Genomic DNA, 23,122 nt, shown 5'->3' with positions numbered 1-23,122 from the left:
TCATTCATTTCTTCTCCTTAATGTGTGGTGTTAATGCGTAGTATTTTTGCTCTTGGTATTGGTGGTGTGCTGCTCTTATTGTTTTGTAAAGTGTTTGTGCTACAGTTCTCTCTTTTCTTGCAGAAACTCCCTTTTAGTAGTACTTGAAGAGCAGGGCTGGCGGTGGCAAACTCCATTAGCTTCTGTTAATCTGAGAAAACCTTTTTACCTTTCATACTTTATAATTTTGCAGGATGGAGAATTCTTGGCATACAGTTCTTGTCTTTTAAGAGGTCCATCTAAGTTGTGTGGCATATTAAGAGATTTTTTGCTGAGGAGTATTCCATGGAATGTTTAGTACCATTTCAAAAATGTTTTCAAGAGGTGTTTTAACTAAGGGAATTGCATGCTGAAGAATGCTTCATAAGAAAATAATGCTAGTGGCAGGAGAAGGAATGTCAGAATAAGGAAAAGGAGACAAAGAGATTTTGATAGTATGAGAGATGTGGGCTGGAAGTGACAGTGCAATGGAACTAGGGAAGTGACACTGAGGATGGGCAAGAGGTAATGGACTCAGGATGCATTTCTGCTGTAGAATTGACAGAAATGTGGATTTGATGCAGACAGTGATGGGGAGAGGAAGACACTGGCTATCACTTGAACTTTTCTAACGTGACTGCTTGCAACATCAGCAATATTCTTTTTTTTAAATAAGTTTATTTATTTTTTTTGGGAAAGATTTATTTATTTGTTCATACAGAACTGGGGTACAGGCCAGAGGCTCAGGGACGGTGAGAGGCTTCACCACAGACAGAGTGGGGAACAGAACAGGCAGATCGACAAAGTACACTGCTGAGGGGAGCAGTGGGTGGGTCAGGAGAGGTCTGCCACGCCATGTGGTCACTTCCGGGGCAGGCGGGAATCGAACTCATGCGGAAGTGGCTTTAGCTTCTCAGTGCAGTGCTTTAACTCGCTGCGCCACCAGGGAGGGCCTAATAAGTTTATTTTTACATCATTTTGTGCTTTTTCTCATCTTAGTGGTAATCCCTGTGGGCTTCCCATCACCAAATCATCATGTGCCATCACCATAGTCCAGTGCATTTCCCTCCCCCCACTGGTCTTGATCCCCTTCCCCACTCCACCCCCTAAAATGTCTCCAGTATATAGCTGTTCATTATTATTATTTTCTCGCCTGGTCCTTTATGCTCCTGCTATGAGTGAAACCATCCAGTATTTTCCCTTTTCTTTCTGGCTTGCTTCACTAAGCATGATGTTTTCCACCTCCATCCATGTTGCTGCAAAAGGCACATGTTTCTTTCTTTTGGTTGCTGAGTAATAATCCATTGTGTATATGTACCACATGTTTTTAATCCAATCATCCATTTTTGAGCATTTGGGCTCTTTCCTATCTTTGTGATTGTAAATAAGGCAGCAATAAACAGGCAGGTGCAGGTGTCTTTCTGCATCAGTGTTTTTGTGTCTTTTGGGTAGATACCTAGGAGTGGGATTGCTGGGTCACATGAAAGTTCCATGTTTAGCAGTTTGAGGAACCTCCAAACAATTTTCCATAGAGGTTGTAGTAGTTTGTATTCCCACCAGCAGTGCAGGAGAGTTCCTTTTTCTCCACATCCTCGTTAACATTTGTTGTTGCTAGTTGTTTGAAGATGTGCCATTCTCACTGGGGTGAGGTGGTATCTCATTGTGGTTTTAATTTGCATCTCCCTTATTACGAGTGATGTTGAACATTTTTTCATATGCCTGTTGGCCATCTGCATTTCCTCTTTGGAGAAGTGTCTTTTTAGCTCTTCTGCCTATTTTTTAAAAAAAGATTTATTTATTTATGCATACAATACTGGGGTACAGGCCAGAGGTGCAGGGGCGGTGAGAGGATTCACCAGACAGAGTGAGGAGCAGAACAGGCAGATTGTCAAAGTACACTGCTGAGGGGAGCAGCAGGTGGGTCAGGAGAAGTCTGCCTCGCCATGTGGGTCACTTCCCGGGCAGGTGGGGATCGAACTCATGTGGAAATGGCTTTAGCTTCTTAGTGCTGTGCTTTAACTGGCTGTGCCACTGGGGAGGGCCCCTCTTCTGCCCATTTGTTGATGGGGTTGTTTATTTTTGTTGAGTTTCATCAGTTTTCCATATATCTTTGTGATCAGTTCTTTATCACTAGTTTTGTGTGAGAAAATTTTTTCCCAATCAGTGGGCTGTTTTTTGTAATGTCTCATTTGCTATACAGAAGCTCTTTAACTTGATGTAGTCCCATCTATTTATCCTTGCCTTCACTATTGTGGCACTGGGTGCTGCATCTTCAAAGATGTCTCTGAAGTGTATGTCGTGTAGTGTTTGACCCATCTTTGCTGCCAGGTATTTTATGATTTCCATTCTTATGTCTAGGCCTTTAATCCACGTTGAGTTGGTTTTTGTGTATGGTGTGAGGTGGTGATCTAGTTTCATTTTTTTGCACGTAGCTTCCCAGTTTTCCCAGCACCATTTGATCAGCAATATTCTGATAAGAGAAACAGGAGCAACCTATAAGCCATTGAATGGAGCTCATCACCAGCTTGATGGTAGAAGGTAGAACTTTCTATACTCCATCCCCTAGTAGGGGATGATGGGAAATGAAGGCAGAGCCTGGGCATTAGCAGTAAAACCAGTGGTGCTGAGGGAGTGTCCACAGAGAAGCCACCAGCTTGCAACACATGGCCTCAACTTGGACTTTGATCTCTCTTCACTGGATGCTCTCAGGTAGATAGGTGGAAATTTCTCTGTGTCTCTCCCCACGCTGCTCAGCCTTTCCTTTCCTCACCACCTATTGAAATAAATCCTGTGTTTCTTTCCATGTCTCTACTTTTGGGTCATATATTTAAAAAAGTGTTGTTGCTCTTATTCAGTCCACATTCCCTGCATTTTGATCAGTGCCTGCCACAAGGTAAAGCTCAGTGGATATTCATTAAGTGGGAGAGAGTAGACGAAGAGGAACACAATGATTGTTGAGCATCATGGTGGGGATGCAGCTGAGGTCGGAATAACCCCCCTTCTCTTGATAGCTTGTGTCTGAGTCAGTATAGCTCCAGTCCTGCGGTGAGCAATTTTTATGTGTGTGTAGAAAAACTGGGGTGGTGGTGTGTGCTTGGGGGTGGTGAGTGTATGTTTGCAGGGGTGTGTGTGGGCATGAGAGGACTCACCAGAGACAGAGTGGGGAGCAGGACAGGTAAATCCACTGTTGAGGGGAGCAGCGGGCACCTCATATGGGTCAGCTCCCTGGCTGGGGATCCAGCTCAGGCCACAGTGGTGATGGCTCTGAGACTTAATTCCTAGACCACCGGGGAGCCCCCTAAACGTCTTTCAGGACCAGGTTTGTGGCTGATCTATCCTGGCGTGTGCATGACATAGTAGGTGTCCAAAGCTGCTTGCAGAAGGAATGTGTGACTGGAATGCCCAGCACTCAGGGTTGTGTTAGGCGGGGACTTGTTACCCCTCTGCCTCACGGCTGCCGCCTCCTGAGTACCACTTCATGGTTGGTAGGATTGCTGATGGTGCAGGCATCAGTTAAAGACCTCGAGTTAAAGTGATTGTTAACTTTTCTTCTCCCTTACTTTTCTATATCAAATCCATGGTAACTCCTTTCTCTCACTGGTATTGCCTTAAAATAATTTCTTGTGGGTCCTTCTCGGTGGCACAGCACTGCAAACTGGCTGCAGCCGCTTCAGTGTGAGTTCAATCCCTGGCCCTGGAGGTGACCTACATGGTGCGGCAGACCTTTCCTGCCCCACCCGCTGCTCCCCTCAGCAGTGTGCTCCATCCATCTGCCTGTCCTGCTCCCACTCTGTTCTGATGAATCCCCTCACTGCCCCTGCACCTCTGGCTTATACCCCAGTTCTGTATGCATAAATAAATAAATCTTAAATAATTTCTTGTGATGCCTATGCTGTGTCGAAGTATTGTGGTTTGGAAGAAATAAAGCCTGCTGCTTGTTGTTTTTGATGTCCCTTGAGAAATTGCATGCTTCTCACACTTCCTGATAGAGGCACAAAATTTTTGGCTGCCCCTGGTGTGACTGGCTTTCAAGCCCTCAGGAGTCCTGGTCTCCTTAGGGTGGCGACCCTCGGACCCTGGAAAACAGGGTGTTTAGACACCATTACAGTGTGCCTTGGCCTAGAAATGCTGTACATTTGACCTTAGGCCTTGTTTTTATCATCCATTCCCATAGTTTGCAAGTCAATCTCTGTGTGAGGTCCAGGAAACCTTAAAATTAGGATCCAGACTGTCATTAAAACTGACTTCTCTGCCAACAATGCGGTCCACCCCTGCCCAGCATGACCGGCGACCTTGGGTCTGCTACACCAGCTGCCTTCTGCACAGGCTTGAACTTTGTTCCTTCTTGGACAACAGTGGGAGAAGACTGGCAAGGGGCTCTGGTATTCACCCTCTGAGTTTTAACAGATGAAGATAATAAATAAGGGGTCAGGGTGCCCCTGGGATGGGGGCAGAGAAGCAGCCTTTTTAGCACCAGCAGGCAGAAGCATCTTTTGGTTGAAGCTGTTTTCTGCAATTCTTCATGGCCTTCACCCACAAGCCCTGGTTATTTGGGGAGTTCATTAGCTCAGAGCTCAGGTTTCAGTCAGAGGGGAGGGAGCTGGCCTCCAGGAGCAAGGCTGTAACCCTTACAGCTAACCCTGGAGTGTCCATTTAAAAAGTGTAGTGAGCTATAATTAACATCCAGTAAAACACGCAAATCTTACGAGTCCAGTTAGAAGGCTTAGATATTTTGAAGCACTGGTGGAAATATTACTCCATGGAAGAGTTAATCCAGTTCCAATTCCACCTCAAATTCCCTTTGTGTCCCCTTCCAGCTCATTCTGTTCCCCTTCTGATCACTGTAAGTTTGTCGTTTGTTTGGACTTGATACATACGGGATCACACAGCACGGACTCCTCTTTCGTTCCAATGAAAACGTTTGAAGTTCTGCCATGTTGCATGTAGCTGTAGTTTATTCCTTTTCCCCGCTGAATAGTATTCCAGCCCATGTGTATTTCCTGAGACAAAGGCACACTGATGCTCGTGATGTTCCTCCCTGCTTTCCAAACCCTACCATATTGGTCTTCCTGGGATGGGGTGCCATGATTAATTGAGCCACTCTCCTGTCCATACACTTGGGGGGCTTAATGTTTGGGGCTATATGAGGAAAAATGACAATGAATATTTCTGTGTAAGTCTTTGCTTTGATAGCTTTGTTTCACTTGGTAAGAAATTAGCTGTTTTCTAAAGTAGTTATGGTGTCACGTCTCCAGCCGTGGCTGGGAGAACCAATTTCTCCACATCCCTTAGCGATGCCCATCATTGGAATTTTAGCCACACTAGTGGGGAGGTGGTGCTCTCATCTTGGGGTTTCTACATGCACTTGTTATGACGAATCATGAGACCTTTCTCGCATGCTAATTGGCCACTGCAAGTTGTCTTTGGTGGAATAGCCTTCTAGGTCATTCTACAAATTGGAGTGTCTGTCTTTTAGTTCTTGATTTCCAGACTATCTATACATATTTTTGTGCTTTGAAGCACGGCCCTCCTTCCCCGAAGAGGCCAAGAAAGTAGGGAGGAATCTCTCTATGAATAAGCCATCAGTGTGTGATGGAAATGATCCGCTCTCCTGTCTGGACTACTTGGGAAAACCCACTGTGAATACTCCTGTGCTCAGCTGCTGTCTCGGGCTCCTTCAACCCATCATGCAGCCACATCCAGCCCCAAACCTGGGGGGCGAACTGGCCATGCTCACCCCAGAAGCCACCCCACAAGTGGAAATGCCCAGAGCTAGGGATTCCAGAGGAAGCTTCCAAAGTGTAAAAGCTGTCTGAAAAAATCAATCTTGTGTTTCATTTCTTTGGCGTTTTTGGAGATGCTGAGACACTGGCCTCTAGGCCCTGATGGGGGTCCCAGAGCCAATGAAGGTGTGTGGCCCGAGACCTCGTACAACTGGCAGAGGGTGGGTAAAGGCGTGCAGGATGACAGTGGGTGTGGCCATGGTCCTCACCCGTGTCGCTTAGTTAAGTAGGAAGTCCCGCAAACAGGGTGTGAAGGAGAATGACTGGATCCTCCGGCTTCAAAGCTCCAGTGGTCCCTGCTCTGTGTGCATCTGAGAGAGGAGTGTTGGGAGGGTGTGGAGGAGAGCAAGATAAGAGGACAGTAGCTGGTGTCAGATTACAAAGCCAAAAGGAAGAAGTGGAGAAACCAAGAACATGCAAAAAAAGATCAGAGAGAGCTATTAATTTGCAATATGCCTACTGCAGACAGACAGGCGGCACTGGCCCTTCATCTTCCCAGCCTCAGATTCCAAGGAGGCCTTTGTGGTGGCCTGGGTGGTCACACACGGGGACAGGCTGGGGACAGGCTGGCAAAGCCTGGGCCAGAGGGTAAGCTTGGAAACCTCTGAGACTTTTTTCAGGCCCGGACTGATCTTAGCCTGCACTTTAACTACCAGGTCCCAATGCTGCTTCCCCCACCCTCTGAAGCAAGGCAGTGGGAGAACAGGGCAGTGTGAGGCCTGCCCTCAGAGTGGGGCCCCAACCTGCCCGCATACTTGGCAGGGCCACCCCACAGGGCTGCCAACTTGAGCTGGGTGAAAAGTGAAAGCCCAGTTCAGCAGACAGCTGTTGTGTCCATGGCGCCAGCCAAGCAGCAGTTCTCAGGGGTCCACAGGCAGGGGCTGCGTGAGCTGACCCGGCAGCCCGACACCCTGACACCCAGGGCACCGGGCAGGGCCAGGCGATGAGCACTCCCTGGGCCCGGACTGAGTCCAGCCCGACCGGACCACTGAGGCTGGGGACGGTGGACCAATATGCCATCAGCCACAGCTCTGACAATGTGCGGTCAGGGTTCTCCCTGAGTGGATAGGGCCGCAGAGGGCAGGAGTAGGCCCACCAGGCTGTGCTGGGAGCCAGAGGGCCAGGAGCCAGAGCAGGGCTTGCAGAAGTCTGAGGCGGGCCGAGAGTCCCAGCAAGAGGAGGGTGGTGGTCACCCCAGCCAGGCCCATGGACAGGGCGCTTCCTGCCCAGCACCAGGGCCTTCTCCAGGGGAGACGGCTGTACCTGAGATGAGCTCTTCCTTTGGTAAAGACCTCGTCTCACCCTCTTTCTGGCTAAAAATACCCTCCATTTTGTGTACACCCTTGCAGTATGTAGGTAGGGTGCTCCAGATTCGGGAATCATTGAATAAGATCAGATTTGCTGGATCTGTGAGCTCTGAGTGAGCTTCCAGGGACCTGCTTTTCAAGGGCGCAAGTGCCAGAGATGACAGCATGGTGGAGGCCTGAGGATGCCTGCTCTGCCCAGCTGGGCGTGGTTATGCTCCCCACCTGCCCCCAACCCCAAACTCCAGTGATGAGGAGTGGTCCAGGCGGAAGCTGCCCCTTAGAGCCACTGTGCCTCCAGCCACGGTGCTCTCCTTGGCGTGGTGACACCTGGGAGCCAGGCGCCTGTGGCCGCTGATGGGGCGGGAGCAGAGCTGGGAGCGCTCACCTGGGGGCAGAACCCACAGACTCCGCAGGGCTGGCTGGGGCCGTGAGCACACAGGCTTGCCCCAACACTGGAGAGGAGGCCAGAGCCTCCTCTCTGGGCTCAGGGACAGCAGCGAGCTGAAAGGGACAGCTGACCTTCAGGTCTGGGACGGAGGGATGGCCATGAACAGACCTGGAGGGAGCGACTCCACCCCACTTAGACGACAGCTTTGTGTCTTCCCCTATCAGGTGGTGCTCCCTCACCCCTCACTGGGAACCCAGGTCTGTTAAAAGTGCCAGGTAGTCCCCCACTTAGCTTGGGGTTCAGTACAGGTGAAGATGAAAACTCGTTGCTTTATTTCTCTTCTCCGAGGCTTCGTAACAATTCCCTTGCTCTCAAGTCCCAGATGTCTGAATTAACACAGCTCCTCCAGCTCTTTGGATTCCTGTTAGCATGTTAGGAGGTCTCATCCCCCTCCCCCCTCAAGGTGGTGGGGTCCTTTTTTTTTTTTTTTTTTTTTTTTTTTGTAAATTCTTTGGGAATTTTCTACGCAAACACAATTTCAATCATAACATTGGCAGACAGTTTTATTTCTTCTTTTTGAATCTGGATGTCTTTTCTTTTTTCTTTCAAATTATTCCATGGCTACACATTCTAATAGCTTGTTGAATAAGGTATAGTACTGGTGACAGGGGACATTCCTGATTTATTCCCAATCTTAGGAGAAAGAAAAAATATTTTACTGTTAGGGAGTATGATGTGAGGTGCAGTCTCTTGCAGACATAGGTTGAAATAATTGCTTTCTAATTTGCGAGGTCATTTTTGATCATGGATGGATGTTAGATTTTGTTAAAAGTTTTTTTACCCCTCATGATGTATGGTGCTTTATTAATCAAAAATTAAGATTTTCCATTTTTATCCACCTTATAATGGTAGGTTACACTAATTTTCAAATGTTGAACTACCTGGCATATTTGAGAAAATAATTTTCTTATATATTGTTGGATTTGGTTTGCAACTTTTTTTTTTTTTAAGGATTTTGGTATCTAGTTTCATAAGACATTGGCCTGTCTTTTCCATCTTTTGTCTTTTCTTTATCTTATTAGGGAATACTGGCCTCCAGAAGTTGGCTGGAAATACAGCCTCCTTTTATATTTCCTGGTAGACTGCATAAAATAGTTGCTAAATTTTTGCCCAGAGGTTTTCCTGCATGAGCTTTTACATTGTAAATTCAATTTATTTACTGATTTCAGATGATATTTTTCATCTTGAGGTTTGATAGTTGGTGGCTTTGACGAATTATTTCATCTCCAAGTTGTCAAATTTATGAGTGTAGAGATTATTTGTAGTAGTATTTTTGTGTAACAACTCAGGTATACACCAGAGGTGTGGGGTGGTGAGAGGATTCACCAGAGACAGAGTTGGGGGGCAGAACAGGCAGATCGACTGAAATCCACTGCTCAGGGGAGCATGGGGAGACAGAGGTCTGCTGTGCTATGTGGGTCACCTCCCAGGCCCTCGTGGTGAGCCCTTGGGGGTAGCGCTGAGGCTTAACCACTGTGCCACCAGGGAGGCCCTTTACTCCACTTTGAGTGAAGTTTTGTATTTAAAACCCCTGCACCTCTGGCCTGTACCCCAGTTCGTATGTATAAATGAATAAATTTTAAACGAAAATTTTAACAGTTAAGGATCTATTTGATTTTATTTTGTGGCATGCAGTGTTCTGTTTCCCGGCCCCATCTTTTGAAAAGACCTTCCTTTCTCCGCAGAAAGGCCGTAGCTGCTTTGGCAGAGACTGATAGATACCTGTGTGGGTTTATTCTGAGCTCTCTACTGCATTCTGTTCTATTTTTGTTCCAAGCCCGTGCTGCTGTGATTACTGTTACTGTGTGGTATTACTTGGTCCTATGTGGTCCCGCCATTTTTCTTTAAGAAAGGTTGTGGCCATTTGGGCATTTTTGGTTGCATATTATTTTATGATCGATTGTTCTATTTCCTTGAAAACGCATTGGGATTTTGTGGGTATTGTATTGCGCCTATAAATTGCATTAGGTAATAGCCATTTTAATGATGTTTATTCTTCCAATTATGAACACACGATATGTGTTTTTATATTTTCTTTTTGTTAAAAGCCTTTTAGTGTTTCAAATATATAGGTCCTTCATTGCCTTAATTTTTACTCCCAGGTAGTTTATTATTTTTTTGTGATTGTAAATGGGATTGTTTTTAAATTTTCTTTGGATTCATTGTTTGCATAAGACACACAGGTATTGTGTACTGATTTGATTTCCTGATATTTCTGTTGTATTCATTTTTGTATTACTAAGCTGTTCGATAATTTGGATTTTCTGTTATTATGTCATTTGTGAATTGTGTTAATTTTACTTATTTTCCAAATAATGTGTCTTGATGAAAGTTGTTTTGAATTTAGAAACTTGAGATTACTTTTGAGTCCCAAAAGTTTTTAGTTTTATATAGTCATGTGCATTTCTGCTTTTGCTTCCCTCCCACTGGAGATTGCCCCCAGGTGCATCCTTGCCCTTGATGTCCAGGAATGTGCCACCTAAGTTCTGTTCTAAATTCTTGATGACTTCAGGTCATAAATCCAGGTCTTTAGTCCAGTTTGAGTTTGAATTAAGGACTTCATTTTCTGCATGTTCTGGCCAAGTTTCCCAGCACCATTTGTTGAAGACTTTCCCGTCTCCAGTGTATGATGGCTCCTCAGACTCCCAGTCCATCTTTGTAGCTTTATGGCTGAGCTTTCTGCTCTGTTCCATTGGTCTGTGTTTCTGTTTTTGTTCCAAAACAATGTGGTTTTGATAATTGTGGCTATAGAGTAGTATGATGTCAGGAGTGTGATGCCTCCATTTTTTTTCTCTCTCAGGATTGGCAATTTAGGATCATTTATGGTTCCATACAAATATTATGACTGTTCATTGGGGTTCTGATAAGTAGACTATTGCATTTCATTTGTAAATTGCTTTAGGTAATATGATCATTTTGACTCGTTATTGACAATGTTACTTCATGAGCATGGAATATCTTTCCATTTGTTTATATTTTATTTCTGTTAGCAACATATTATAGTTCTTGTATATTTCTTCTTCGTTAAGTACATTGCCAGGTGTTTCATCTTCCAAGGTGATAATTCTAAATGGATTAATTACCTTTTATTTTAAATCATTGTTTGCATGTAGAAATGCAACAAATTGTTCCATATTTTGATTTTGTATTTTATCACTTCATAGTCTTTGTTATTTTTAGTATTTGGTGGGGTCTTTGGGTTTCCCATGGGCCTTTATTCAATTGTAAGAGTTATACCATAATTTTTGCTTTCATCATTTATTTCCAACATTGTATGATTTTGGGGAATAGGCTCACACCGCTTTAGATTTTTGTTACCACCAAGCTCCCATAACCCTCACCACAGCTCACTGTACCCCCTTACCACTTTGCTCCGACCCAACCCCCACTGGCAGGCTCTACAGCCATATACCAACAGTTTATTTTGTTTTGCTTTTGTGTGTGCCTTTGCTGTTCTTTAATATCTGTGTATAAGTGAAATCATGCACTATTTGTTTTCTCCTGCTGAATTATTTTACTTAGCAGAATCCCTTACAATTCCACCCACATTGTCGTTTTAATCCACCCATCTTTCATTGGGTGCTTGTGCTGTTCCCTTAACTTAGCTGCTGTAAATAGGGTTGCCATGAACAGAGGGTGCATTTCCTCTCTGGCTTAGTGATTTTTGTATTCACTGGAATGTAATACAACTCGTGTAATTCACTAGTGATTTTTGTATACCGAGGGGTGTAATGCTTAGATAAGTGGTTGATGTATTTATAATGTTTTCAGAGACCTCCATACTCTCTTCTGGAGGGGTTGATCCAAATCACATTCCCTCCAAGAGTGAGGGCCCCTGTGTCTTCACAAGGTCACCAACACATTGTGGTGAATGCTGTACTCAATAGTGAGAGGTGACAGCTCATTCAGGTTTTGACTTGCATTTTCCTGTAAGTGATGCTCAGCCTCTTTTCATGTGTTATATCTGTATGTTTTCTTTGGAGAAGTGTCTATTTTTATCTTCTTTCCTTTTTTGTTGAGTTATTTTGTTGTGGTTGATTTGTGTCAGTTCCTTGTAGATCTTGGATGTTAGCCTCTTGTCAGACAAATGGCGTAGAAATATTTTCTCTCAGTGGGGTGTCTTTTCATTTTAATGATAGTCTCTTGCTGTGCAGACGTTCTTAAATTTGATCTGTATATAGTCCCTTTGTTTATTTTTGCCTTTCCCCCCCTTACTTGAGTCCCCAAAGATATCTTGGAGTCAGTGTCAATGGAGCATTTTGTGTATGTTTTCTTCTTTGTACTTTGTGGGTTGGGGTTTTCATCCAAGTCTTTATTTTGAATTTTTGTGTATGTGTGAGATAATGGTCTAGTTTCATTCTCTGGCATGTGGCTGTCCAGTATTCCCAGCACCATTCGTTGAAGAGACTTTGTACATTGTGTAATCTTGGCTCCATTGTGTATTCTGTCCATACAAACATGAGGTTATTTCTGGACATTCAGCTGTACTGTTTCTATTTTTATTTCCATATACTGTCTCCATCCCTATGGTGCTGAGGTGAGGAAGAACAATGCTTCCATTGTGTTTTGCCAGGATTGCTTTGGCTATTTGGGATCTTTCACACTTCCATACAAATTCCAGCAATGTTTGTTTTATTTCCTTGGGAATGCCATAGAAATTTTCATAGGGATTGTATCGAATCCATGTATTTCTTTGGGAAGATGGCCATTTTAACAATGTTAATTAGTCTATGAGCAGGGAATATCTTTTCTATTATCTGTCTTTTTCTTCTTTCAACAATGGCTTATAATTGTCAGTGTGTAGCCCTCTCACCTCCTTGACTATTTCTAATTATTATTTTTCATGTAGCTGTAAATAGGAAGGATTTCTCATTCTGCTAGTTCATTACTTGTATACCTGTATTTATTAGGACTATTTGTGTGTTGGTCTCTTTCTGGTCATGTCCTGTCTGCTTTTGCTATCAGGGTAATGTCAGCCTGATATCATGTGTCTTGAACCTCCGTCCCTCTTCCCTTTTGGGAAGAGTTTGAGAAGGATAGGCATTAGTTCATATTGAAGCTCTGGTAGAAGTCACTAGTAAAGACTTCTTGTCCTGGGCTTTTGTTTAGGGGGAGTCTTTTGATTACTGTTGCAATTCCCTTGCTTATAGTTGGTCTTTTTGAGTTCTGTTTCCTCCTGATTCAGCTTTAGATGGGTTGTATGATTCTTAGAATTGTCCATTTCTTTTCTTTCTTGGCATAAAGCAGTCTTGTGTGATCCTCTTGAGTTTTTCTGTGATGTTTACTGTAATCCCGTTTTGACAAATAATCAGTTCTTAGTTTCATGGATCTTTTTCTTTCTCTACATTTAAAAAGAATTAGCCTAGTTCCTCTGTGCAAAAATATAGGCCCCACTCTGTGTGGGGAGTGAGAGGATTCACCAAAGACAGAGTGAGGAGCAGAATAGGTGGATCCACTGAAATACACTGCTGAGGGGAGCAGCAGAATGCCAGGAGAGGGCTGCTGCGCCCTGTGGGTCACTTCCCTGACCAAGGCTTGAACTCAGGCCTTAGGTGTGATCGTGCTGTAACTTAACCCCTAGAAATCCCTACGCCACCAGGGAGGTCCCCTTCCTCTACATTTTAAATGGACAGGTTAATCAGGAAAAGGAGAAAGAAAAGGATTGGCACCTGCCTAGCTATAAAAGCTGCTCTTTGATTTCTATTTTATTTATTTCTGCTCTAATTTTGTTACTGCTTTCCTTCCAGTGGGTTTTGGAAGTGTTTTTTCCTATGTCCTTAAAGTGGTAGGTTAGGCTGAGAGCTTGTTTCTTGGATGTAGGTCTATGTTGTCATGAGTCTCTCTAAGCACGTTCACTCTGCATCTTACTGGTTCTTATAGCTCATGTCCTCATTGTGGCCTCCAGGCATTTAAACATTTTCTTTTTGGTTTCCTTATTAGTCCAATACTTGTTTGGTACCTGCTGTTCTCTTTTATCACATCTTCCTTTCACTTGCTTTCATTTTATTTTGCTCTTTGTAGTTTCTTGAGGCAGGAAGTTAGCTTATTGGTTTGAAATCCTTCCTCTTCAAATGTAAACATTTAATGTTACACATGTTCACGTTACTGCTGTCTTGGCTGTATCCCAATTCTGTATTTTCAATTAGTTTTAAGATTAAAATTCTTTTCCCCTTGATACTTCTCCTTAGACTCATGGGTTATTAGGAAGTGTGCTGTTTGCATTCTAAATCTTGGAAGAGATGCCTGTTTTCTATTTCTTATTGCTAGTTTGATTCCACGGTGATCAGGAAACATATGCTGTATGATTTCAACTCTATAAATGTTGGTGTTAGCTTTATCCCAGAGGATATAGTTTACTGGACTTAGGGTCTATGGGAAGTTGGAGAGAATATGCACTTGCTGCTGCTGTTCTGTAAATGACAAAGATGTCCTTCTAGTTGATGGTGTTGTTGAATTGCATTGCTTTGCTTTTGAAGTCTAGTTAATATCAGTTGTTGACAGCGGAATATCCAAGTCTTTATGCTTGTGCTTTTGTCTACTTCTCCCTTTAGCTTACCTTTTGCTTTTTGCTTTACATATTTTGCAACTTTGCTGGTTGTGCAAACCCATCCAAGGTTATGTCTTCTTGGTGGAATGACCCTTTTTGTCATTATATAATATTCCTTTCTGTCTCTGCTACTTTTCTTTGCTTTGAATTGTCACCCAGTTTTAATGTAGCTACTCCTGCTTTGTTTACATGCATGCTTTTCATTCTCTTACTTTCAGCATACTTACTCCACTGAATTTGAAGTTTTTCATGTATAGGTTATAATTTGATTGTTTAAAAATCTACTTAATCTTTTTGATTGCTATGTGTAGACAATTTATAAACTAATTGTTAGAGTTGAAGTATGCCATGTTATGATTTGCTGTTTTTTGATCCTTTACCTTACTATGGATTACTTTTTAACATTTTAAAAGGTTCATCTTGATTTACTAATGGTTATTTGCAGAGAAACATGCTCCAAATATAGTTTCTGCAGTTGCTCAGAGGCTGATGCTATATGGATGTAGCCTATCACATTGGGTTAGTGAGAACATTTTACACTTTGAGTGAAAGTGGAAACCTCATTTTCATTCAGATTCCTTTATTTTCCCCGAGTTGCACACATCAAGTGGCATAGTTTTTGTTTCAAGCAATAAAACTGATGAGGATCTTCTATCATGAGTGTTATTTCTTCTGTGACCTTTCTTCCTCCTGATGCTCTGATTTTTGTTCTTCTAGCATTTCCTTTCTGTTCAGATAACATCCTAGATTTTATAGGTCTATCCACTAGTGACAAACTCTTGAGTTTTCCTTGCCATGAGAATGTCCTCACTTTCCCTTCACTTGTGAAGGACATTTCACTGGCTATGGGATGGTGGGTTGAGTAGTTTTCTTTTAGCTCTTGTGTGACACTTTCTTGGGACCTCCATGGTTTGAGGCAATAGGTGCTGTCATTTGAGTTGGTATTCTACATCATTTCATCTGCTTTCAAGATATTTTCATCTTTTGCTTTCTTTGCACTTGCTTGTGACTCACTGAGTTTCTTGAACATGTATCTTTCGAGTCTGGCAAATTTTCAGGCACTTTTTCTCTGGATACCTTTTCATACCCTCTTTCCAGAACTATGACAATAGGTGACTTGTTATTTTCCAACAGATCCTTGAGATTTTGTTTGTTTTCCGGTCTATTTTCTTGGTTGAGATTATGTAAATTCTGCTGTTGTACTCGTTTCACTAATATTCTATCCTATTATTTCTCTTGAGTTCACAGCGTGAGATGTTCATCTGTCACTGAAATCTTCAGGTCTGTAGTTTTCATTGAGCTCTTTTGTGAGAAAAAAATTTTTGTTTTGGCTGAGATTTTCTATTTCAAGATAATTTATATTTTCTTGACATTTTTTTTTAAAATCTGTTTTAAAATCATCTTGATGTTGGTTCTCCTTGAAGTTGTGATTTTGTGTTGCATCCTGAAAATTGTCTGTTATGAGACTGGGGGTCATATCGAAATCTTTCATTTTAGTAGCTAACCACCTTGTTTAGTTATAGATACAATCCTGGCCTAAATGCAGGGGTTGTGGCTCAACGGGTTAATTTTTAGAGGCCTTGTGTTCTTTCTTTTATCTCAGCCGGAGAAGCCTTTGCCCTGTAGGCCTAGAAGTTCCCTGCCTGGGTGCTGTGATGGAACTTTTCTGGTCCATGTCATCTGGCTTTGAGTGGGGGAAGATGCATCTGAGGTCTACTGAGGGATGTTGTTTCCTAGGCTGGGCTGCATGTGGCATCCGACCCCCTTTCTGTTCCTTCCTGGTCACTCTGGACTCTGAGGGCAGAGAAGGGGTGCTTAGGTCTAGCAGGAAGCTCCCCTGGAGGCTTTTGTTAGGGCAGCATTCACCTTTACCCACTGCTGGTGGTGCTGCTTTATTGGTGAGTCAATGGTGCACATTTGATCAGTGGGAGGAACAAGTCTGGGCTGCCTTCTGTTGCTAGGCTGGGAAAGCTCAGGCCCAGGCATTGCCTTTTACTCATGGGCCATGAGATACCCTGCCATTGTTTCTCCAGTACTCAGGCTCTGAGCCACTTTACCTTCACTTTACCACCAAGGGCTCACATTTGTTTGTTTACTTTTGCATTATTCCAAGGATTTATTGTCTGAACCAAATTTTCAGCCCAATTCTTTTTACACTGGTCACAGCTTTCTGACTTTTTTTTTTTTTGATACTAAACACTATCTGATATTGGAAATATGCAGTCTAGACACAAGAGTTTAGATTGGCCCTCCACCTACACAACTTGTCTGCTGCTTTCTAGGATTACCACCATTATGTTTTAAGGTAAAAAGTGAAAAAAGATAGTGGGGGCTAGAGTGAGGTTCTGGTTGAACGTGTCCCTCACGTAGGGCTGCTGTGAGGATCAAGGGAAGAGATACCTCCATCACCGTGCATATGGACAGTGGTGTGTCCAGTGTGTTACTGTTCTCGTCTTCAACACAGCCCAGCTTTTCCCCTAGTGGCTCAGAGTCCCTGAGGACAGACACAACCTGTTATCCCTGGGACTTAGGACAGTAGCTGTCCCCAAATGGAGCTGTCTGAAAAGCACATACGTCATTTGTTAAACTTCCGTCGTCCCAGCCACGCTCTCCCCTGCTTTCCCTGTTGAACTCCTTGTGATTCAGTTTCTTGCTGGGATTCACTTGCACATTGCTCTTCCCCACCTCTGCTCGTTAGCTGTGTCTTCAAGTGGCAGCTGCTTGGCAGTGATGCACTTTGATGATTCTTTGCTCTTCCTCATCCCCACCTTGCACAAAGATCAGTATTTCTTTCCCTCCTGAAAATCTGATTCTAATCACCATAGAGTAGGGGGTCTGCCTCACAAGTACAGTTTTTTAGACAGTTGATTCAACTCCTCACGGCAGGTCAAGAGGCTTGCAAGAAGCTCTAAATTTAGCTGCAAGTGACGGTAACCTATGATCAATTAGGCAACAATAATTAGCATCTAGATCTTAATGTCTCCCAAACTGCATCTTCACTGCCAGGTAAAATCAAAACCCCAGGGGCCCTCCCTGGTGGCGCAGCATAAAGAAGCTAAAGCCGCTTCCGCATGAGTTCGATCCCTGCCTGCCCCGGAGGTGACCACAGGGTGTGGCAGACCTCTCCTGACCCGCCTGCTGCTCCCCTCAGCAGTGTACTTCGTCGATCTGCCTGTTCTGTACCCCACTCTGTTTCTGGTGAATCCTCTCACCCTCCACATCTCTGGCCTGTACCCCAGTTCTGTATGAATAGATAAATCTTAAAAAAAAAAATCAAAACCCCAGGAAACATAGTTTGCCTTAAGGGATTACCAGTTAGAGCAACACTGGGCCCCGATGCACACTGCCTGGTGCTGCACGCTGGGCGGCCTCACGGACAGGGGAAGGGGCAACACACTGACCCCAGCCTCCGAGGACGCTTCAGTGGACCTAAAATCATCCAGACTACGCCCCGGAGGGACTGCCAATTCTTCCACACAGCTGCCCTTGTGCAGCACAGAAGCTCAAGGAGCTTGCTGTACTGGACAGAGAATGATTGCCTTTCCTTTGCAGGGGCTCGCTGGGGTGGACAGCACTGGCCACGTTCCCATCCTTTCAGCTGAAAGCACAGCTCAGAGCCTCACAGCCAGAATGAATTTTAAAGAAAGTTAGCATTTCACCCAACTTTTTATTCAGTTATCTTCAGTGCACTGCAATAGGCAGTTTGTAAAGACTTCCTCTCAAGCCATTAAAACATGACCAGGTAGGAAAACATCAGGCAACGCTCCCATAATATGGACTAAGACACATAATGTTCTTGAAGTTTCTTTTCAACCTTGAATATGCCATTGTTCTATTTCAGACCTTAAGAATACATTGCTCTTTCATTAGACTGCTAGATCCTATCAGTTCAGTGTCTTGCATGAAAAGCAGAAAAATTTGTATTTCTTGAGTTCAATGCTTTTGATAGCTTGTCTCCTTTCGAAAAGCAAAATCTGTGCTTCTGTGAAGTTGAAGGAGAAAAAAAATCGCCCAAATCTCAACAGTGATGTTTCAGACAATGGAGTTGCTCTCTTCACTGCTCAGTATGCAAGCCATTTTCTGTTCTGGACTAAGGAAGTGTTTGTTTAATTTAAATCAGTGAGGTTTGAGAAGCAGCAGTGGTGAGAGGCCAGTCACGCTCATCAATCACTCATGTGACCTATGGTATACTCGTGTCTGGGTGTCTGTCTGGGGACAACTGGGTTTTCTGGTCAGAATGGTTGAGATTCAGATGAGGAAATCTCAAGTAATTAATTGAACTGAGTGTGATGTGAGATTTTGGTCTACTATTTGACTCTGGGAGCTCAGTGATGGTGGAACATGTATAAAGCCTGACTCATTTGGTACATCATAGATTAGAAAGATGTGAAAGAAGAAAAAAAAAACTTTTTTTTTTTTTTTTGCTAGGAAGACTGACTGTGGCCTTGGCTAAAAGCTCAAAATCCCAATTCCTTGGGGGCCACATTTTATGAGTTTCAAATGTTAAGCAGCCATGGGAGCTCACGGACTGAAGCACTTTTCTGAAGGCAGTATCGCTCTGTGGGGACTGTTAACTGCAGAATGGTATTTTATTTAACAGACAGTATGGACTTCATACATATCCATTATCAGTGCCTTGAAAACCAAACAACTTTAAAAGGTAGCAGCAGCTTCTGCAAGTACAAAAATACACATTTATTACATAACATATGGTAGTAAATTTTGTCAAGATATATTATACAAACTCAAAGCATTTTAGATAAAGCATCAGTCTAATATATTATAGATTGACAGAGTATAATAAAATGACACATAGTCTGTCTCCAAATCATACATCATACTTTACAGCAATATTAACAAACTATTCACATTAAGTGTGACAGGAGTATCTAAGGGGACTCCGAGTAGCAAGGGGTATTGAAGAGCCTCGGCATCTATTTTCTGCTATGCTCCCATTTGGGTGGGGGACTTGCTACCCGCCACGTGAAAGTAAAAAGGCTAGGCAAGGTATCTTGTTAGGCGGAGAAGCAACTTCTTGAAAGACACTCCAAGCAGTAAGAGTCTCATTCACATCTTGGCTTTGGACAGTAGTCAGCCTACAGGTCCGGGTCCCTGCTGGCGGTCTGTGGTCCCCCCCAGAAGGTGCACAGGGACCCTGGGGAGTGTCGTCTGGGAGGGTGGGTTGGAGGGCGAGATCTACTTCAGTCTGTGACTGAGCTGGTCAGTGCGTCGCGGCCTTTGTTGGACGCAGTTCTCAAGGTGACAGTCACTGAGCGCCAACAGGCTGTGTCCCGTGGAGGTAGGTAGCACCTATAACTAACACTGTTGAGGACTTCTATCTGACAGAGACATTATTTTCTTTCTAGTACTGCAAAATGCAGCCTTTAGGGCAACAGGGAGAGAATATTTGAATGCTTTCTGGTGGCTAAGAAAAAGAATAGGCAGGTGGTGGTGCAAAAGGACCACCTGGTGGTATCCTGGAGACCAAATGGCTCCCAGGAAGCTTGCTGTACGAAGTTTCCATGCAGATATACGTCCTGATTCTTCCCCTTCACACTGGCTGCTGAGGCCCCACAGCCCCCAGGGATCACCCAGGAGCTGCTCGGGCAGCCCGACAGAGGAACGGGGCAGATGTGGAATAAGCCCACTGGGTGTACATCACCTGTGCCTCGCTTGGGGCAAAAATAACCTCGGTTGTAAGAAAAATCCAAAGTCCAGGCCTGTCAGAGGAGAAAGGCTGCTGGCTGCCCTGGGGATAGTCGTGTCCTTTGACACTTCTAAACTGCCACTGTCTAAGGTGATCTTTTAACTGCCGAGTGACAACAGAAAGGGGGTGCCTGTCAGGGGCTTTCTCTTCTGGCTATGGGGAGGCGGGGCTCACACCCTGTCTCCGCCAGGAGGAGCCAGGCTCTGCTCAGGGGGGCAGCAGCGTCCGCAGAGTGGACAGGCCTGGTGTGGGGGCCCCTGGGTCCACGCCCAGATGGTCACCCCGAGAACGGCAGCGCTGCCTCTCTGGAAAATGTGCCCATGCTGGGCGCCTGGGGTCACCCTGGGGCTGCTGTTCCCTTCTTTCTCCTTCGAGGAGCAAGGCCACACTAAGGGGAGACAAACCCACTCACACACAGGCACGGCGGCCATGGTAGTGTGTGTGCTTGGGGCTCCTGACACCAGGGCTGGTCCCCGAGGGGTCCTGTGAGGGCACAGGTCTGTCGGATATGGCTGAGCAGCCCCTGGCTTGGAGGGAGGGAGACGCTTTGGTCCTCACCTCCCCCCAACCCCCCATGGGGAGGGGCAGGGCTCCCTCCTGCCACTTGCCTCACCCCTCCTCACTGCCAGAACAGGGCCTTCTCAGGACACTCGGCTCACAGACTGGTCCTGGAGGCATGCTGCCCGACAGAGGTGCGTCCCCTGGCCCTCTGCTAGGGTCTCTAGAAACACGGCAGGGCCAGGCCCTTGACCCACCCAAGGAAGGACCAGGATTCCAAACACTTAGATGATGGACTTTTTTTAAAGAAGTCTAAGCTTCTCCCCCCCACCCCCCAAATAGTCTCAGAGAGAATTCTTTTTGTTGTCCTAAGTATTAGCGATGATTATGCTTATACCACCCATCCCAGGTATTTTATACAAAGGGGTCATAATTACTGTCTTTAGGTCATTATTAGCTCCGTTTCTGATCTTGCAGACGGCAGCTGCTTACTGCGGCTCACTGTCTGTGGCTGGCTGTCCGTCTCCAACATTGCAGACCTCGGTGAGGCCCGAGCCGGGGCTGGGCGCGTCCAGTCCCGTCAGAGGGCCGGGTGAGGCCCTCGCGCAGGGCAGAGCCCCGGGAGTGCACTGGCCGCCCTGCTGCCCGGCCTCGCGCGGCTCCGCGGGGAGCCGGAGTCTGTCTTCCACCACGCAGAACTGGGCGCGGCCCTGCAGCGGCTGCGGGTCGGGGCCGGGAGGCGCGCTGGGCCAGGGCTCTGCGAGCCCCGCGTCTTTCCGCGGGTCTGGCGGGGAGCCGGCTTCGAGAACAGCGGCGGCGCGAGCCAGCGGCTCCGCGGGCCCTTGGAGCGCGTCTGTTTTCCGTTCCTCTGGTCGCAGCGCCCTGGCCTTCTTCTTGAGGGACCAGTTTTTCAAGCTGGCCACCCCGTTTCTCAACCACGTGCTGGGGTGGAGCGTCACGGGGTGCATATGCGAAGGCCAGTCCAGGGGGTCCTTTTTGGCAGAGCCCAGACGCCTGCCCGGCGGCCCCGCGGAGGGCCCGGGCATTCCGGAGAGGTGGCTGGCGGCGCTGGGGTCGGCGGAGGGCTCCTCGGCCTTTCTCTGCGCCTGGAAAGTGCAGTCTACGGGAGAGGACGTTTCCGTGGGCGTGAACACCGAGTGTTCGGAGATCTGGGAGAAGGCGCTGTCCTGGGAGCTCACCGAGGAGCCCGACGGGGAGGAGCCCGGGGAGGACAAGCTGGAGTAGCTAGTCCTTGGGCAGAGGCTCAGGCGCGGGGGCAGCGCCCTGTCGCTGTGCGGCGCCGCGGCACTGCCCTTGCGCACCTCGATGCCCATGACCAGGCTCTGGTTGATGAGTTTTTGCCCTTCCATCTGCAAAGACTTGTGCCGCTTGAGATAATCCTCCTCCCCGTGCAGAAGGCCGGGGCCGCAGCCCGTCTTCTGCTGCTGCTTGGAGTGTACGGCCCTGAGGTAGGTGAATTTGCACCGCTGGTCGTCCATGCTGGGCTCCGAGCAGCGCCGGTGCCGCCGCGGGCCCTTGAGGGCGTCGGCGGTGTGCGGCGGGGAGTACCCGGGGGCGTCGGCCGCGCAGGGCTGGGTCCCTGCCCGGTCCGGCGAGGGCGTGTGGCTGCAGGGGGCCACAGAAATGGCCACGGGCCTGGACTTCGGGAAGAGTCTGCCGTGACCGCCTTCACCGGCCGACGAGCTTTTCTTCCTCGGGGTTTGGCCGGCGCTGTCCTTCCTGCCCGCGTCCCCGCCCGGGGCCCCTCCGGCTCGGTGGCCCGCCCTGCCCTCCTCCCGCGGGGGCGGGTTCTGCTTCGGGTCCTCCGCGTCCTTCTGCGAGAGGATGGCGTCACAGCTGGACTTGCGGAGCTTCTTCTGGTAGAACTCCCTGAGGTAGGAAAGCTTGGAGTCGAAATAGTCGATGCTGGGCTCCGAGCAGCGGCGGTGCCGCCGCAGGCTCTTGGGGGCCTCCGCGGCCGGCAGGTAGCCGGGCGTGCTCAGGCTGCAGGGGGCGCGGGCCGGATCCCGCAGGGGGGCCTTCGCGTACACCACAACCCTGCCTGGCTGGGCCTCCAGGGGCCCGGCCAGGGGCACGTCTTCGTCTTTGGAACGGTCTAGGTCGAAGTCACTCAGGGTTAAGAGGCCCTCCACCTCGGGCTGGTCGAGGTCATAGTCGCTGAGGGTCAGCACAGAGTCCATGCTCCTGCTGCCCTGACCCAGCTTCTTCACCAAGTCGCTGCACGGGGCGTCGACATCCTCATTGAGCTCATTTTCCAAGCTGTCGTAGGAGGAGTCGTTCAGTTGGAAGCAAGAGAGATCTAGCAGAAAAATCAAACCGCGGCGTTACCGTTTTCACTTGTTAGAAAGAGTCGGCGCCCCGCGCTGCCTTCCACTAAGTACACAGCTTAGGTTTAAGCGCCTGTCTAGCAGATGCTCAAATTGCCTCTCTCAACGAAGACTTTCAGTCTTCCCAACTGTAGTGTCGTGCAGAGCACAGAAACACCTGCTGGGGTATATTAGATTTACCCCGGTTGCTGAAGAAATGGGCTTTCTACAAATACCCTCAAGCAATGAGAGCAAGCCATAGTATCACGAAATGGTAAGAAGGAGGGCCAACTCCAGGAAGGCCCAAGCCCGGCCGGCAGAGGCCTCTGCCTCCTCCCGCCAGGGCCACACGCACTTCAGGCCGGTCTCCGGAAACCATTCACTAAACCCTGCGAACTTTTCCTTGAGAAAGGTCTTTGATGACCATTACTTCTACTTAATCTTCACCACCACCCTGGCTAGACATTTCTTGGTATCATGACTTGAC

At 46.6% G+C, this 23,122-nt stretch overlaps 1 protein-coding gene across 1 annotated transcript in view; it reads right to left on the bottom strand.

Annotated features, from left to right (window-relative positions):
* Positions 1-18,588: 18,588 nt before the first annotated feature.
* ARHGAP20 (Rho GTPase activating protein 20) overlaps positions 18,589-23,122 on the bottom strand; it is a 62,267-nt gene continuing 57,733 nt past the window's right edge. The window contains exon 14 of the mRNA XM_012729952.1: positions 18,589-22,628. Coding sequence (XP_012585406.1) covers positions 20,797-22,628 — 1,832 coding nt within the window. The 3' untranslated portion in view covers positions 18,589-20,796. The remainder of the gene's footprint in view (positions 22,629-23,122) is intronic.

This window comes from Condylura cristata, unplaced genomic scaffold (assembly GCF_000260355.1).
Source record: "Condylura cristata isolate star-nosed mole 26May11 unplaced genomic scaffold, ConCri1.0 scaffold00025, whole genome shotgun sequence".
Lineage (NCBI taxonomy): Eukaryota > Metazoa > Chordata > Mammalia > Eulipotyphla > Talpidae > Condylura > Condylura cristata.
Note: the sequence above shows the minus strand (reverse complement) of the source record. Positions and strands in the feature narration are given on the sequence as shown.